This window comes from Mugil cephalus, chromosome 3, assembly GCF_022458985.1.
Source record: "Mugil cephalus isolate CIBA_MC_2020 chromosome 3, CIBA_Mcephalus_1.1, whole genome shotgun sequence".
NCBI lineage: Eukaryota > Metazoa > Chordata > Actinopteri > Mugiliformes > Mugilidae > Mugil > Mugil cephalus.
The window spans coordinates 25,825,854-25,840,641 of NC_061772.1; the positions used below are offsets into that span (position 1 = coordinate 25,825,854).

The 14,788-nt window shown below is 39.4% G+C and overlaps 1 protein-coding gene across 1 annotated transcript; it reads left to right on the forward strand.

The window, feature by feature from the left end:
* Nucleotides 1–1,180: 1,180 nt before the first annotated feature.
* Nucleotides 1,181–14,788, forward strand: cul4a (cullin 4A). The gene is made up of 20 exons (XM_047580176.1): nt 1,181–1,853; nt 3,947–4,062; nt 4,320–4,423; nt 6,472–6,541; nt 6,627–6,700; nt 6,799–6,961; nt 7,081–7,170; nt 7,546–7,628; nt 7,961–8,028; nt 8,291–8,409; nt 9,559–9,751; nt 9,846–9,950; nt 10,042–10,152; nt 11,166–11,251; nt 11,364–11,471; nt 11,664–11,777; nt 13,151–13,256; nt 13,352–13,524; nt 13,631–13,783; nt 13,871–14,788. Exons 1-20 carry the CDS (start codon nt 1,709–1,711, stop codon nt 13,964–13,966), a joined length of 2,277 nt encoding a protein of 758 aa, XP_047436132.1. The 5' UTR covers nt 1,181–1,708; the 3' UTR covers nt 13,967–14,788.

The window sequence follows — 14,788 nt, forward strand, 5'->3', positions numbered from 1 at the left end:
TGCCCGGTTGAAACTGAGGCCATGTTAATCTTCTCTGTCTGTGTCGATTTCTGGTTATCTTATGTGCTGCCTGATCAAGCACATGGACCCTGCGAAAGGATGACACGCAAATTCGTGAAGCCTTTCCACATTTTTAAGTATTTTAAAAGATCTTATCTATTCCTTTTTGTCTTGATAAAAGAATCAGCCACATCAAGTTAAATAAAGACAAAATCAACCTTTTTTTGATATCCACTATAAGTTCCTTGGTCTACGTATAACTCGTGAATATTCATATGAAAATATTCCTTAACACTTGCAACATGTAATCGCCATACTGTTTGACTTAATTAAACTTTTCTTTTTTCTTATTCAACATGATATGTTTCGGTCTGCTGCTTTTATGTGATTTTTATTTGTGAATCGCAGTCTCGCAGAGACTGAAATGAAATGTCCCAGTTGTGATATGAACGCAACTCGGCCGCTTATCACCCAAGATGCACCTGTGCTAGGGGCGTTCGATACCACTATTTTTCCTTTCGATCCGATACCAAGTAATACCAAGGCTAAAAAAATATCGACACCGACATCGACACCTTGAGACGTCTTCTTGTGAAAACGAAGATTTTTACAATAAACATTTATGGATGTAATTGTGAAAAATGTATGTTATACATCTGTATAAGAATTAAACAGGCTGATTTATTTTTAATTGGAGCAATTAGAGAAAATCTGAGCAAATCAAACTTAAAAACAAAAATAATAATACGTAAACAAAAATGAAAATGAGGAGAATCGCTCAGACTTTAATATAATTTTTTTTTGGACCAAAAGGTGCTTGAGAAGAGAAAATTATTTGTGTCAGTTGGAGTCTAAAACCTGTTAAAAAAAAAGATGTTTGTTGTCAGTGGCGAAGACAAGAGCGGCGCCTTCAGACTCATCGCACCATTTCGCTAATATTCGCTAATATTAACATGCTAAAAGGACAACAACAAAACATAAGTGCAACATCACGCAACACAAACAGACTTTCCAATTGCCCCCTAAGCCCACAATGCTTTGCGGATTTTGTCCTCCCCTATTTGTTGTGAAAGCGGGCTCGGTATCGATATTTTTTTTTGACGTGAAGATCGAGTCTAAATAACAAACAAACCAGAACGCACGTATCGACATTTTCAGTATCGATCCGCGCATCACTGGTTGTCCAACTGAAGTGGTTGAAAAGCCATTTTGTTGTTCTGGCTAAGCTACATGCTAAAGAAAGCCACCACCAATAATATGGGTCCGTCTCATCAACGCTAACTATGTCGCCTTTATTTATTATTATTATTTTTTTTGTTTAATGTCGCAAAAATACAGTAACTGAAGTCGCCGGTGTGTGTGTGTGTGTGTGTGTAAGTCGTCTTCATGGATTAGCCTGGTTTGTGGTGTGGACAAGACGAAAGGCTGGTGGCTAAAGTGTGCTGCAGCTTCAGATAACATATTGTTAACTATCTTCCTGTTTTTTTCTGATTAATTAACGGCACCCTAGCCACTTGTTTTTTTCCTTGTTTATATGTGCTCTTGAATAGCCGGTGCCTGTGCTGCCAAAACCAAAAGTCCACAGGAGGAAAAAAAAGAGGCTGTTGTTTTCTAAAAGAGGCGTCTGAACAATCTTTTGCTACCAAGTAACTTAGGGGGGGAAAAACACTTGGACCATACAGCGTTAAGCCAAAGCGCTAATCTGATAATGGCAGAGGACACACGACAGGACAAGAGGACCAGCTTCTCTGCCATAACGGAGCACAGCACCAACGGGATGGCGAGGACCTCCTCAGCTGTGGCCTCCGGCAAAAGTGGGGCTTCAAAGAAACTAGTCATCAAAAATTTCAAAGGTACTGTTGTTGTTGTTGTTGTTGTGGTTGTTCAGTTTTCTCCCCTTTTCTGCACCTAAAAAACCACATACACCTGAGTTATGTTTACAAAAAGAAACAAAACAGATGAATTGGGTTGTGCATGTGTGTTTAGCATAAATGTAAAGTTGTTGTCCAAACTGATCTGATGTGTGTTTAGATTTTGGTGATTGACATTTGTCTTCTGATTCAGATTTTGTCAAACCTCCACAGTTTATGTCACAAGTTTAAATGCAATTTATCATATTCTACTATTATTAATAGTAATAATAATGATAATAATACATTTTAGTTGTAGGTGCCCTTCAGGACGCTCAATATCACCACACAAAGTTGTTAAAATAAACAAACAATTAAAATTATACACATACATGTTTATGAAAACTTATAGGTACATAACATTTCTCTTCCAATAGACGTTACGATTTTGTCAATTCACGCCACAGGTTTACGTTACAAGTATAATTTATCAAATAATAATAATAATAATAATACATTTTATTTGTAGGTGCCCTTCAGGACGCTCAATATCACCACACAAAGTTGTTAAAATATACAAACAATTAAAATTATACACAAACAATATTCTAAAACTAAATTAAATTTAGTTAGTTGATCAATTCGTTTAAGTGGACGTCACTAATTAACATTTATCTTCCAATAGACGTTACGATTTTGTCAATTCACGCCACAGGTTTACGTTACAAGTATAATTTATCAAATAATAATAATAATAATAATAATAATACATTTTATTTGTAGGTGCCCTTCAGGACGCTCAATATCACCACACAAAGTTGTTAAAATATACAAACAATTAAAATTATAAACATACATGTTTATAAAACTTATAGGTACATTAAAAAAATCCAAATTAAATTTAGTTAGTTGATCAATTCGTTCAAGCGGACGTCACTAATTAACATTTATCTTACAATAGACGTTATGATTTTGTCAATTCACGCCACAAGTTTATGTTACAAGTATAATTTATCAAATAATCATAATAATATATTTATTTTTCGGGCACCTTTGACACAGGTCACTGTATAAATTCGTTAAAATAAAACTTTGCTAAGTTGATTAGTTGACATATCACATATCTATTTAGATTTACGTGATTGACATTTATCTTCTGATTAAATATTAGGATTTTGTCAATTGCCACGAGTTTAAATATAATTTATCAGATACTAATAATAATAATACATTTTATTTTTAGGCGCTTTTCAGGACACTGAAGGGCACAATACAACATTATTAAAATAAAACATTAAAATTACACACATACATATTTATAAAGCATAAAGGTGCATAAATATCACATAAATCACATGTAATTTCCAAATGAAATCAGTTTGTGGTTCAAGGCGTCGCATATCTGTTTAGATTCTGGTTTGATGTCCTGCTTTTATATCACAGATCTGTCTTATCTAAGGGTTGAACATGAGGAAGTTACTTATTAACATTTATCGTCTGATAGATATTTTGATTTTGTCAGTCCTCCACAGTTCACACCACAACTTTACGTTACAAGTATAATTAATCAGATAATAATAATAATACATTTTATTTATAGGCGCCTTTCAGGACAATTAAGATCACTTTACAAAATTGTTATTAAAGAATCTTATAATCTTATAATAATAATAAAAGCAATTAAAATTATACACACTGATATATTATCGTAGCAGATGTAGTATCTGTTTAATTGTTAATACCTATTATTAATGTTGGAATAATAATAATAAAAAAACATGTTTAAGTGACTTTGAACACAGACACAAAATATCCTTACATAGAAAAATTATAAATGTTTGATCCAATCTTTTGTGTAATTGTGCGAAATTTAATTGATACAGACTGTAAATGGAACCAGAAGAATTTTACGCACTTTCCACCTTGTTTAATGTTTATTTAGCAACGTACTCAAGAGTCCAAAGTGTGGATTCCAGATGTGCTACTCAGTGTTTTTGTGTATGATCTGTTTTACGTGCTCAGTACGTCTTCGTTTGTTCCTGCTCTCAGTGTGTAGATCCCGTAAACGAACCCTTGTTGCTGTTGTTTTCTAACAGACAGGCCAAAACTAGCCGAGAACTACACAGAGGACACGTGGCTGAAGCTGCGAGATGCGGTGGGAGCCATCCAGAACAGCACCTCCATCAAGTACAACCTGGAAGAGCTCTATCAGGTTCGCTTTTTTTAAAGATAAACCTGAAGTTTGACTCGTCTTAGTTGTAAGATCCTGACGTAAATGTAGTAAATGGTTAACTTTATTTGCACACAATAAACCAAACGGAGGCAAAAACAAACTCTTCACGCTTGATATAAGTTCGCAAAGTGGATTTTTGTATCTTACGTAAAGTAATTTTTAAAATATGTCATAAATCCGTTGTATCCTGTGTTCTTGTCTCCTCTCCGTGGTTCTGCTGTACCATCTCGGTGAAGGCGGTGGAGAACCTGTGCTCATATAAAGTGTCCCCAACACTGTACAAGCAGCTTCGCCAAGTCTGTGAAGATCACGTGCAGGCTCAGATCCACCAGTTTAGAGAATATCCTTTTATTTATATATAAAGCGTTGTTTGTTTAACCCTTTACCTTTTCCACTGGGTCCTATATGTGACAGCAGGAGCTTTTCGAACCAATCAGAGCTTTATGCAACCTGCAATATGTCATTAGAAAACTAATTTTGGACTGATTTCATTGATAAAAGCCAATAGAATCCGACAAAAAACAATTCAGACGAACGCAACAGGTCCTTATTTTTGTGCGGCAACTTTGATTACTCAAGAACAATCTCAGCAATTCTGACTTTTGTGACAGAAACTTTAAAAAGGGAACAAGACCATCCACCAAAATGTTCAAGAACAGCATTCAACTTACTTTGGGTTCATCCTAAATAGGCGTTTTTATGGAAGAAGGCTGGACTGATGAGAGATTAAACTCAGGGAGACATGGACCAGCTGTAGGATGGTTTGTTGTTTGGTTGAACACATTCAATACAAGATTATCAATATAGGCGACCAAGCAAATTTGTCAAACTCCTGCACACTCTCTGGTCGTAAAGCTGCGTTTTTAAATATATTATTTACTTACTCCTCTTCGTCCCCGATGGGTCATGACTGTATTCACTGTATTCAGTCCTTGGCAGCACGTTGGGCCTCTCTCCTCATGACTTTCAGGTTCATCTGATCCAGCTCTTGCGTCACAGTTGTGCACCAGGCGGTTTTGGGTTTTCTCTTACCTGGTGGCGTCCGCCTTTTAAGGATACGTCTCCTCCTCTCCTCTGTGACATGCAGGCTCCTTGTTTTTCTCGTACAGTTCATTGTTGGAGGTTTTGTTTGGGCCAAAGGATCTGGCACCTGAGGCATGAGTTGTGGGACACTTCCAGTCTCCTGAGCATCTTTCTTTTAAGGCTGTACTGCTTGTTCTGTGCTGTGAAAGCAGCCTGAGCCTTTAGCATCTTTGCCTTGACGTCTTGTGATGTTTACATGCACAGTTTTAATGGAGCTACGCTCTAAATTTGACTTTCTGATCGCGGTCCTTGTCCTAGTTTACATCCAGTCAAATAACTGACGGGAACATGTCCTCTTCCTCCTCCTCCTTCACACTCGGTGGTTCTGTTTACTCGTATGTTTTTATTCCGGGGTCATGTCCACGCGTGTTGTCTAGTTTAACTCCGATTAAGCACATACATAACAGGGAAAATCGATTTCCAATCACATTATCTGGGTGTCTTAATCGGATAAGAAGAACTCTGATTTTAGTCACGTTTACGTGCACTTAAGTTGTCCAGTTAAAGTCGGATTAAGGCAATAATTTTGTTCTTTTCACATGCATGTAAACCTATCGACTGATGAGGTTTTCGCAGGTAGGTGAAGTCTTCCACATGCTCCAGTGGTTCTTCATTCAGGATCGGGGCTTGTGGAGGTGGAGTTTACACAGATCACTTGAGTTCTGGAGGCGTTGAGTCCAACCAGTTTGTCAAAGTTGTTGAGTCTGTTAGTTTTAAACCTGCATGTTGTTGTGGTTGGTTGGTTTTATTTCCAATGGAGTCCCTTCTTTTTTTTTTTTTGCAGTTGTTTCTCTGAAGCTCAGTCAGTAGCTGTGTTTCCATTACCGTTTTTTCAAAATAAAAGCAAAATTTCTATAAAGTACTTTGTGCTTTGTACATGTTTCCATTGAAAAGTGTTTTGCGAATGAGCTGTAACTCTCGTCTTCACTTTGCGGCCAAGATGGACTTCAAATAAACCGGTCACATGACCCCCTGTTGTGACGCCGGTGATGAGAAAATGCAAAAAAAAAGTAAACGTTTATATCGATACGTCTGAAAAAACCACCTCACGAGAGCGTAAAAGTGTTGTAGCTTTAGATATTTCTTTTGAAATGTAGACGTCTCCTTCGCGATATTTAGGTTTTGTGAATTTCTAGGGGTTAATGAAACACAGCAAATGTTCAACAAGTTTTTTTTTTTTTATCTTTTATATTTGCGAATCCTGCACAGTGGGCCAGACCGCAGAGTTTTATCCTTGTCACAGGAATACTTTTAGGTTTTATGTCATAACAGAATCGACGACTTTCTCCTTAACGCGAAGCTCACAGAGTCTTTGGACAATCTTTCCTTCCTGAAGAGAATGAATCGTTGCTGGCAGGACCACTGTAGACAAACTGTAAGTTTGACAAATCTTCAATTTCCCAAAAAAAAGACCGAACACCTTAATTTATTCAATGTTTAAACTGTTCCTCTCTTTGCAGATAATGATCCGAAGTATCTTTCTCTTCCTGGATCGCACCTACGTGCTCCAGAACTCCCTGCTTCCCTCCATCTGGTAAACACACGCGCCGTTTCTAACCCGAGTTGTGTAGCTGGAAGTGTTTTTTTTTTTTTTTTTTTTGTTGAGGCTGACGTTTGTGCGTGTCGCTGCAGGGACACGGGGCTGGAGCTGTTTCGTACCCACATCGTGAGCGACGGCGCGGTTCAGAAGCGAACGGTCGAAGGCATTTTGGAGCAGATAGAGCTGGAGCGGAACGGAGAGACGGTCGATCGCAGTCTGCTGCGCAGCCTCCTGGGCATGCTGTCGGACCTGCAGGTACCTGAACGCACCCTTTTTTTTTTTTTTTTTTTTTTTTCTTTTGTTTGTTTTTTGGAGGTGGACTCGAGGTCAAAGCTTCTGACTTGGCTTCGCTTTTTTTTTTTTTTTTTGTTCAGGTTTACAAAGACTCCTTCGAGGAGAGATTCTTGACCGAGACCAATCGGCTGTACGCAGCAGAGGGACAGCGGCTGATGCAGGAGAGAGACGTGAGCGAGACCGTCACTAGATGTACACCGATCTGCCATAACATTATGACCACCTTCCTAATATCGTGTAGGTTTTACTTGTTGCCTCCGGAACAGTTTTGACTCATCAGAGAATGGACATGGACCTTCTGATGGTGTCCTATGGACAACACAATGTTATTATTAGGTGGGGGGGGGCTGCCATCATTGCTGTTGGGTGGGGGGGCCTGGTCTGGTTTAGGTGCGGCATGAAGTTTCCCAGCAAAACGTTGAATTGTCAGAAAATGGTGAAAGTTTTTTTACTTTTCCTGTTAGTGGTCATAATGTTATGCCTGATCGGTGCGTGCCTCTTTCTCACCACCCTTCATACGCATAATTTGTTTATTTAATGTCCAGGTACCCGAGTACCTGCACCACGTGGCTCGTCGGTTGGAGGAGGAGAACGATCGGATCATGAGCTACCTCGACCAGAGCACCCAGTAATTATTTCTAATTCTTTTTTTAATGATATTATTGAAGTGTGTAACAGACGCTTCTGTCTACTTGCTTTACCTGTTTAGGAGTTGGCTCTAGTCCCAGCTCACATTTCATGTATAAGCCAAGATTCATTAAAGATGTAATAGTTTAATTACAGTTTGATTTCTACATGCGTTAACATGTTTTTTTTTCATTAGCTTATAACAAATAATTGATGAACAGCAACTCTTGAACTGGAACATTTATGCTGCAGAAAAGTCAGAAAGACATTTACTTTATTTAGTTTATTAGTTTTCTTTCCTGCGTCCTTTCTTACTTTTCCCTCTTTTCACAGGAAGCCGCTAATTAGCTGCGTCGAGAAACAACTTTTAGGAGAACACATGAATGCGATACTACAAAAGGGTGCGTTTGTGTGAAATTCTCACGTGTCTGTGTGTGTGTGAGGTGGTTGTTTACATTTGTGAAGATTTTAGTTTTTTGATTTCAGTCTGTGACCGTTTTTCTTTTTTAAATTAAACCCATTCATCTGTTTGAGTCACTGACTCTAAAGTTTAAATCCTGTAATTTTTTTCCTTTTGCACATTCGATTTGGTGAAAGTGAACAAAACAATAAAATTAGCTTGTATGATGTGAAATCTAAATGAATGTGCTTGTGCATTAACAGGTCTGGGAGTTCTGCTGGATGAGAACCGGGTGACTGAGCTGGCTCTTCTCTACCAGCTCTTCAGCAAAGTGAAGGGAGGACTCCTCACACTGCTGCAGTTCTGGAGAGACTACATCAAGGTGCACGAGCAAAGCAACAGATACTCTGAATACAAGAGTTGAGATTGATCCGCGTGGTGGTAGCGTGTTTAGTATTTCCAGCTGGGGTCTTAAAAAGTCTAAAATGTAATAATCCCAATTAAATGCATTTAAAAGTTTAGCATATTTTGCATTGTTGGTCTTAAATTACATTTAGTCAAGTTTTAAATCCTTATGTCCATTTATTAGCACTTCATTTGCAGTATGACCTGAGTCCTTGAAAGAAATTCTGGGTAATTCTGATTTTCTTTATTTTTCGAACTTTGTGTAGGTCTTAAATAGGGATGAGTATCGTTAAGGTTTTATCCGATACCGGTGCCAAACCCGTAGTTGTGAAACGGTGCCGATGCTTAAAAGGTGCCTGAACTGGTGCTTAAAGAATAGAAATCATACAAACTTTGTCCAAAAGTGGTGCCTTTTTATTTTTTTTAAGCCATTTTGTGATGTGCAAGTTGAACAGAATATGAATTGAAATCATTTAAATACAACTAAGAAATAATTTAACCAATATAAAATAATATAGACAGCAGAGCGTCTGCAGAGAGTATTGGTACCAATCCCTAGTCTTAAATTTAATGGTCTTAAAAAGTCTTGAAATACACTTGTCCAAATTTTCAAATTGATTGTTTTGGATCCATAAAAAGTCGCCATTGTTGAAAGTGAAGCAGGAAGTAGAAAATGTTTTTATCTGACTGGCAAAAAAAAAGACACAGAGCCGACTGGTGTTTTTACAGAGCGAGTCAGACTGAGTAGAAATGTCTCGCACAAGCGCAGGCAAGTTTAGTTCAGATCAGATTTATTGATATATCCCGAAGGAAATTACTTTTGCAGCAGACGTCAGAGACACAGTGGACAAGGAAAACATCAGAAGACATCAGCCGAACACAATCAAATTAATAGAACATGACACGTTAAAGTGCAAAGTAGAAGTGCAAAACAATGCATAAAGTGCAAAGTTCTAAGAAATGAGAAGTAAAAGCAACGTGTAAAATAAATACAAATAAGTGAAGAGCATGAAAGTGGTACAAAGTTGAGCTCGTCTGTGGCGACATGGATGAAATAGGGAGGAGGTCAAACTCCTTATAAAGTGGACGATTAGTGCATTTAACCGCTTTTTCTCTGGTTTTTCAGTCCTTTGGTGGAGAGATCGTATGCACTCCGGAGAAAGACAAGGACATGGTGCAGGAGCTGCTGGACTTCAAGGACAAGATGGACAACGTGGCCCAGAGCTGCTTCTCACGCAACGAAGGCTTCATCAACGCCATGAAGGAGGCGTTTGAAACCTTCATCAACAAGAGGCCCAACAAGCCGGCAGAACTAATCGGTGGGTGGCTCGTTTGTGTGCGTTAACAAATCTGCACTGTCCCGTTTTACTCATTGTTTCCAGTGTGATAATGTGGTTGTTTCTTCTCATTCAGCTAAATATGTGGACTCGAAGCTACGAGCCGGGAACAAGGAGGCCACGGAGGAGGAGCTGGAGAGAATCCTGGACAAGATAATGATAATCTTCCGCTTCATTCACGGTCAGTTTACGACTTCTGAGCGCGAGCGACGAACGTTGCCTCGTTGGCCTCGGATCAGTCCTCTTGATTTTGTTTGGTTTGGTCCCTGCAGGAAAAGACGTGTTCGAAGCTTTCTACAAGAAGGACCTGGCCAAGCGCCTGCTGGTCGGCAAGAGCGCCTCCGTCGACGCGGAAAAGTCCATGCTCTCCAAGCTCAAGCACGGTAAATCTCCGGTTTGTCGCCAAAAATCCTCATCTCGCACTTGGATATAAACACATTTCTACAAAATAATGACCAATAGGTCAAATATATTATGAGAAATAAGTGGCTGCAAAAGTTTTCACTCCCTTTAGGTCAGTATTTTAGTAAAACACCCTTTCAAGCATGATGCTGCAACCACCGTGCTTCAAATGGCAAATAAACCAGCGCTATAAACTCTAATCCAGAAACAAAACATGTTGCAAAACTAATTCCCCCCGTGCTGTGTGAGTTTTTAGTAGCTCCATACCTGTCAATATTATATTACAGGTGTACGTTTCTGGCATATGTTCAATAAAGCATTTTTATTTAATATGCCAGAAATCACTTTTTCTGGCCATGTTTTATATGAAAGTAAAAGGAAGTCTTTTGACATTTGTGGTTTTAACTCGCAACTGACTCTGCTGTTACTTAAGACAAAAATCTAAATATCGTATGTATCACCTTTCAACTAAAACACATCCTGATATGATAATTGATCCATATCACTCAGCCCTTGAGTCCAGTCTGGTGTCATCAGACAAAATAACGTTTGCGCAGTTGAACTTTTTTTGACGTGACGACCCCAAGTCAAGACTTTATTTGTCTTTGCCACGGTCACAGGAAGATTTAATGAGGAACCCATGTATCCACAGTCTGTCTCATCTCTGCTGCTGAAGCTTTTAACTCGTTCAGAGTCGTACGTGTCTTAGTGACCTCGTAGAAACCTGTTTTAAAAAAACATTCATAGCCTTTTATATATTTTAAATTTTAAATAAATAAAGACGTGCCTGCACATTAAGTATTTGAGGGTTTCTCATTGACATTAACTCCTGTGTATCCTGTGGTCCTGCCCAGTTACTTGAGGGACTGAGGTGTGACGCTAAAATCTGTTATCGCGTTCACATGTACAATATGTGGTGGTGGTAATAGTGGTGGTGAGATATGAGAACAAGTCAGATGTGTTCATTTTGCGGTTTGGTTTTCACTTCCTGCAGAATGCGGCGCGGCCTTCACCAGTAAACTAGAGGGCATGTTCAAAGACATGGAGCTGTCTAAAGACATCATGATCCAGTTCAAACAGGTACTCGACTCGGAGGCTCATAAACACACAAACAGCCGTGACCTTTGATCAAGTACTTTTTTTTTTTTTTTTTTTTTTTTTTTTCATGCATAATTGTTCTGTCTCTACCCAGTACATGCAGAACCAGAGCGAGCCGAGCAATATAGAACTAACCGTTAACATCCTCACGATGGGCTACTGGCCTTCATATACCCCCATGGAGGTCCACTTACCCCCGGAGGTAAGTGGTGGGGTGGGAGGGGGGCGGGATTGCGCAATCTGAGTTATAATAAAAAGACAGAACAAGGACAAGCAGTGTCAAAACAAAAGACCTTTGCTCGTTTTTTTTTTTTTCTTATTTCCTTTATTGCAGTGTTGGTCATTAATTGATTTTTATTTTTATTTTTTTTTACCCTTTTTTATGTTTCGGTAGATGGTCAAACTCCAGGAAGTGTTCAAGCTGTTCTACCTGGGTAAGCACAGTGGGAGGAAGCTGCAGTGGCAGCCGACTCTGGGCCACGCGGTGCTAAAGGCAGAGTTTAAAGAGGTGAGGACTCAGGAAAATGTCGAAGTGAGGACTGTACTGTGCTCCCAACTTCAGTGGTTTACATCATCATAGACTGTGTCTGCTCCTCTAAAAGTGAAGCCAAAGCAGGTAGAGCTCCCCCTGGTGGGTGGCTGAATGCAGTACATGTCCTGAGCTCCACCTCCTCCTCCATGTTAGTGGATGGGACTAAAACACTAAAATACACGTCAAATACCCTTTCTCATGTTTTTTTTCAGTCATATTAAGTTAATACAATAATAAATATATATATATAATATGATATAATGTAATAAATACACTTTTTTTTTGGATAAGTTTCATTTTAGTTGGTTATTTGATGCTGTAGAAACAGGATGTGACATAATGACGACTATCAGTTGCCACGCCAACACCCCCATAAAGCAAATCCTGAGTTGTAAAAACAATTTTCAAAAATAAGTACAGTGTATAAGTCAACATTATTTTGTTGTTGGTGGAGGTGGAGTGAGTGTAGAGGAAGTGTAGTCGGGTCACCGATATCACGGCTCCACTCTGGGACCGTACTGATTCAGACTCTGACTCCAACAAGATGGTGGTGCCCATATCCCGGGAAAAAAGCTTCTGTTTGGTCGATGTGAGGAAGTGGGGGACACGTTGTCCATTTTTATACAGTCTGTGGTTTACAGGGACAATAGTCAGGGTACGTAAGTATGAAAAATAAAGAGTAGTGTATCGAAAAATATTCATGTTTCCAAGACTGTTACCACTGTCAAACTTTCTAAAACATAAAATTATGAATATCTAAGTCTGTTTTGTCAGCACAGTTAAAATAATCATTGATGGATGATTCATGTGCAACTTACAATACAAAACATGCACTGATTTTATCTGCGTTTGATCTAAACTTATTTGTATGAGCTACATTATCCAGCTTTAATGTTCTGGAAAATTGTTCAGTGACATAACAGCATATATATATATATATATATATATTCAGATTAATGAAAACACAAACGATTAATTCCATAATTTATTTACATGATACACAACTATTTACTCAAATGCCATAAATCTGATTAAAAGTCTGGACATTAGGATCTGGAAAAAGTAGAATTTTGAAATTTCAAATATGTGGGAACCTTAATGATCCACTAATAAACAATAATAACAATAATAAACCAGTTATAAGGAATAAAAAATGTCTCATTTGACCACCTCAATAAAAACCACAGCTGTGATGGATATAATTTCCTTGTATCATCCGTACACACATACATTTCTAATTTCTGAATACAACGGTGTCGATACAGTTTCTCCTTATTCCTCATCAGGTCATATTAGTTGTCGTCTTTATTCAGACTGATCTCATAGTGATTGTTTTCTTTGTCCTGCAGGGTAAGAAAGAGCTGCAGGTGTCTCTGTTCCAGACGCTGGTGCTGCTCATGTTTAACGAGGGGGAAGAGTTCAGCGTGGAGGAGATTCGCACTGCCACTGGCATAGGTTACACTTTATTTATTTATTTGTTTATTATTTTAAATATTTCGGTGTGACCGTTCTGGTGTGGTGTTTAAAACACTCTCCCGTGTGTGTCGCAGAGGAGGGAGAGCTCAAACGCACGCTTCAGTCCTTGGCCTGTGGAAAAGCTCGCGTCCTCAACAAGAACCCGCGAGGGAAAGACGTGGAGGACGGAGACCGCTTCAACTTCAACAACGACTTCAAACACAAACTGTTCCGCATCAAGATCAATCAGATCCAAATGAAGGAGACGGTAAAAAATATTAGTACTTTTTCCCATGTTTGCGATATCTTCTCATGCACACACAACGTTTGCTTGTGTTGTAAAAAAAAAAAAACAAAAACCTTTTCCCGTGCAGGTGGAGGAGCAGGTTAGCACCACGGAGCGCGTGTTTCAGGACCGCCAGTATCAGATCGACGCGGCCGTTGTGCGCATCATGAAGATGAGGAAGACGCTCAGCCACAACCTCCTGGTGTCGGAGCTCTACAACCAGCTGAAATTCCCCGTCAAGGTGACGACGCATCGCCGACCTTCTCACTTTTCGTTTCTTTAAAACCACGTAAACTCATTTTTTCCCGCTCTCCTCCCCCCTCCACAGCCGGGTGACCTGAAGAAGCGCATCGAGTCGCTCATAGACAGAGACTACATGGAGCGAGACAAGGAGACTCCGAACCAGTACCATTACGTTGCCTGAGGGGGGGCCGCCGCTGTCACCGCCGTGCTTTTTTTTTTTTTTTTACGCTCACAGCAAGCGTTAACAGCTGGCTCCCCCCTCAAATACAGGATGACAGCCCCCTCAGCCGCCTGACTCTCCTCTGGTGCCCACCTTCCACCCTCCATCCACAATCCTGGGACAGGAAAAGTCCGGACGACACAAGAGCCTCCAGAGAAACCAGAGAGTCCCAGCTGCGCTGTTCCCATTCTGCGACATCTTTTTTTAATAAAAAGTGGGATTGGGGCCCCGAGGAGCAGCCCGGGTTGTTGATGGTTGGGTTTATGTGACTTACAAATCCGCTAATGCAAAACACAACTGAAAATAACTAGCACTTTCCTCCTTTTATTATTTTCTCCTTGGGGTTGTTTTTTTTTTTTTTTTGTTTCTTCCTCCGTTGTGTTGTTGTTCTAAAAATCACTTATTTTCTATTATAGTTGGTTTGAGTTTTAAGACTTTATTTTTGTGTTATTTTACCTTTTCTGTTCTGTTCTCCTCACGAAATGGCTGCATAAACTGCTGAGTGTAAAGCTGACCCGGTTAGTCGCCTGATTTACACATCGGAGAACCAGCTTTCGAGGACACGGAAGAGGAAAGACATTGACTGTGCTGAAAGGGGCTTGGGTCGTCGTTTGCATCACGAACGCTGAGTGACGTGCAGACGAGCCACTTCGGGTATTACTTTTTGGTATCTCGTATGTTTTGACCAAAATGTCCAAATGTCAATGTGCTGACGTTTCTTTTTGTAGATCAGATTGTATTCTATGTAAGAGTGAGAAAAGTGAATAAATGGATATTTAATGA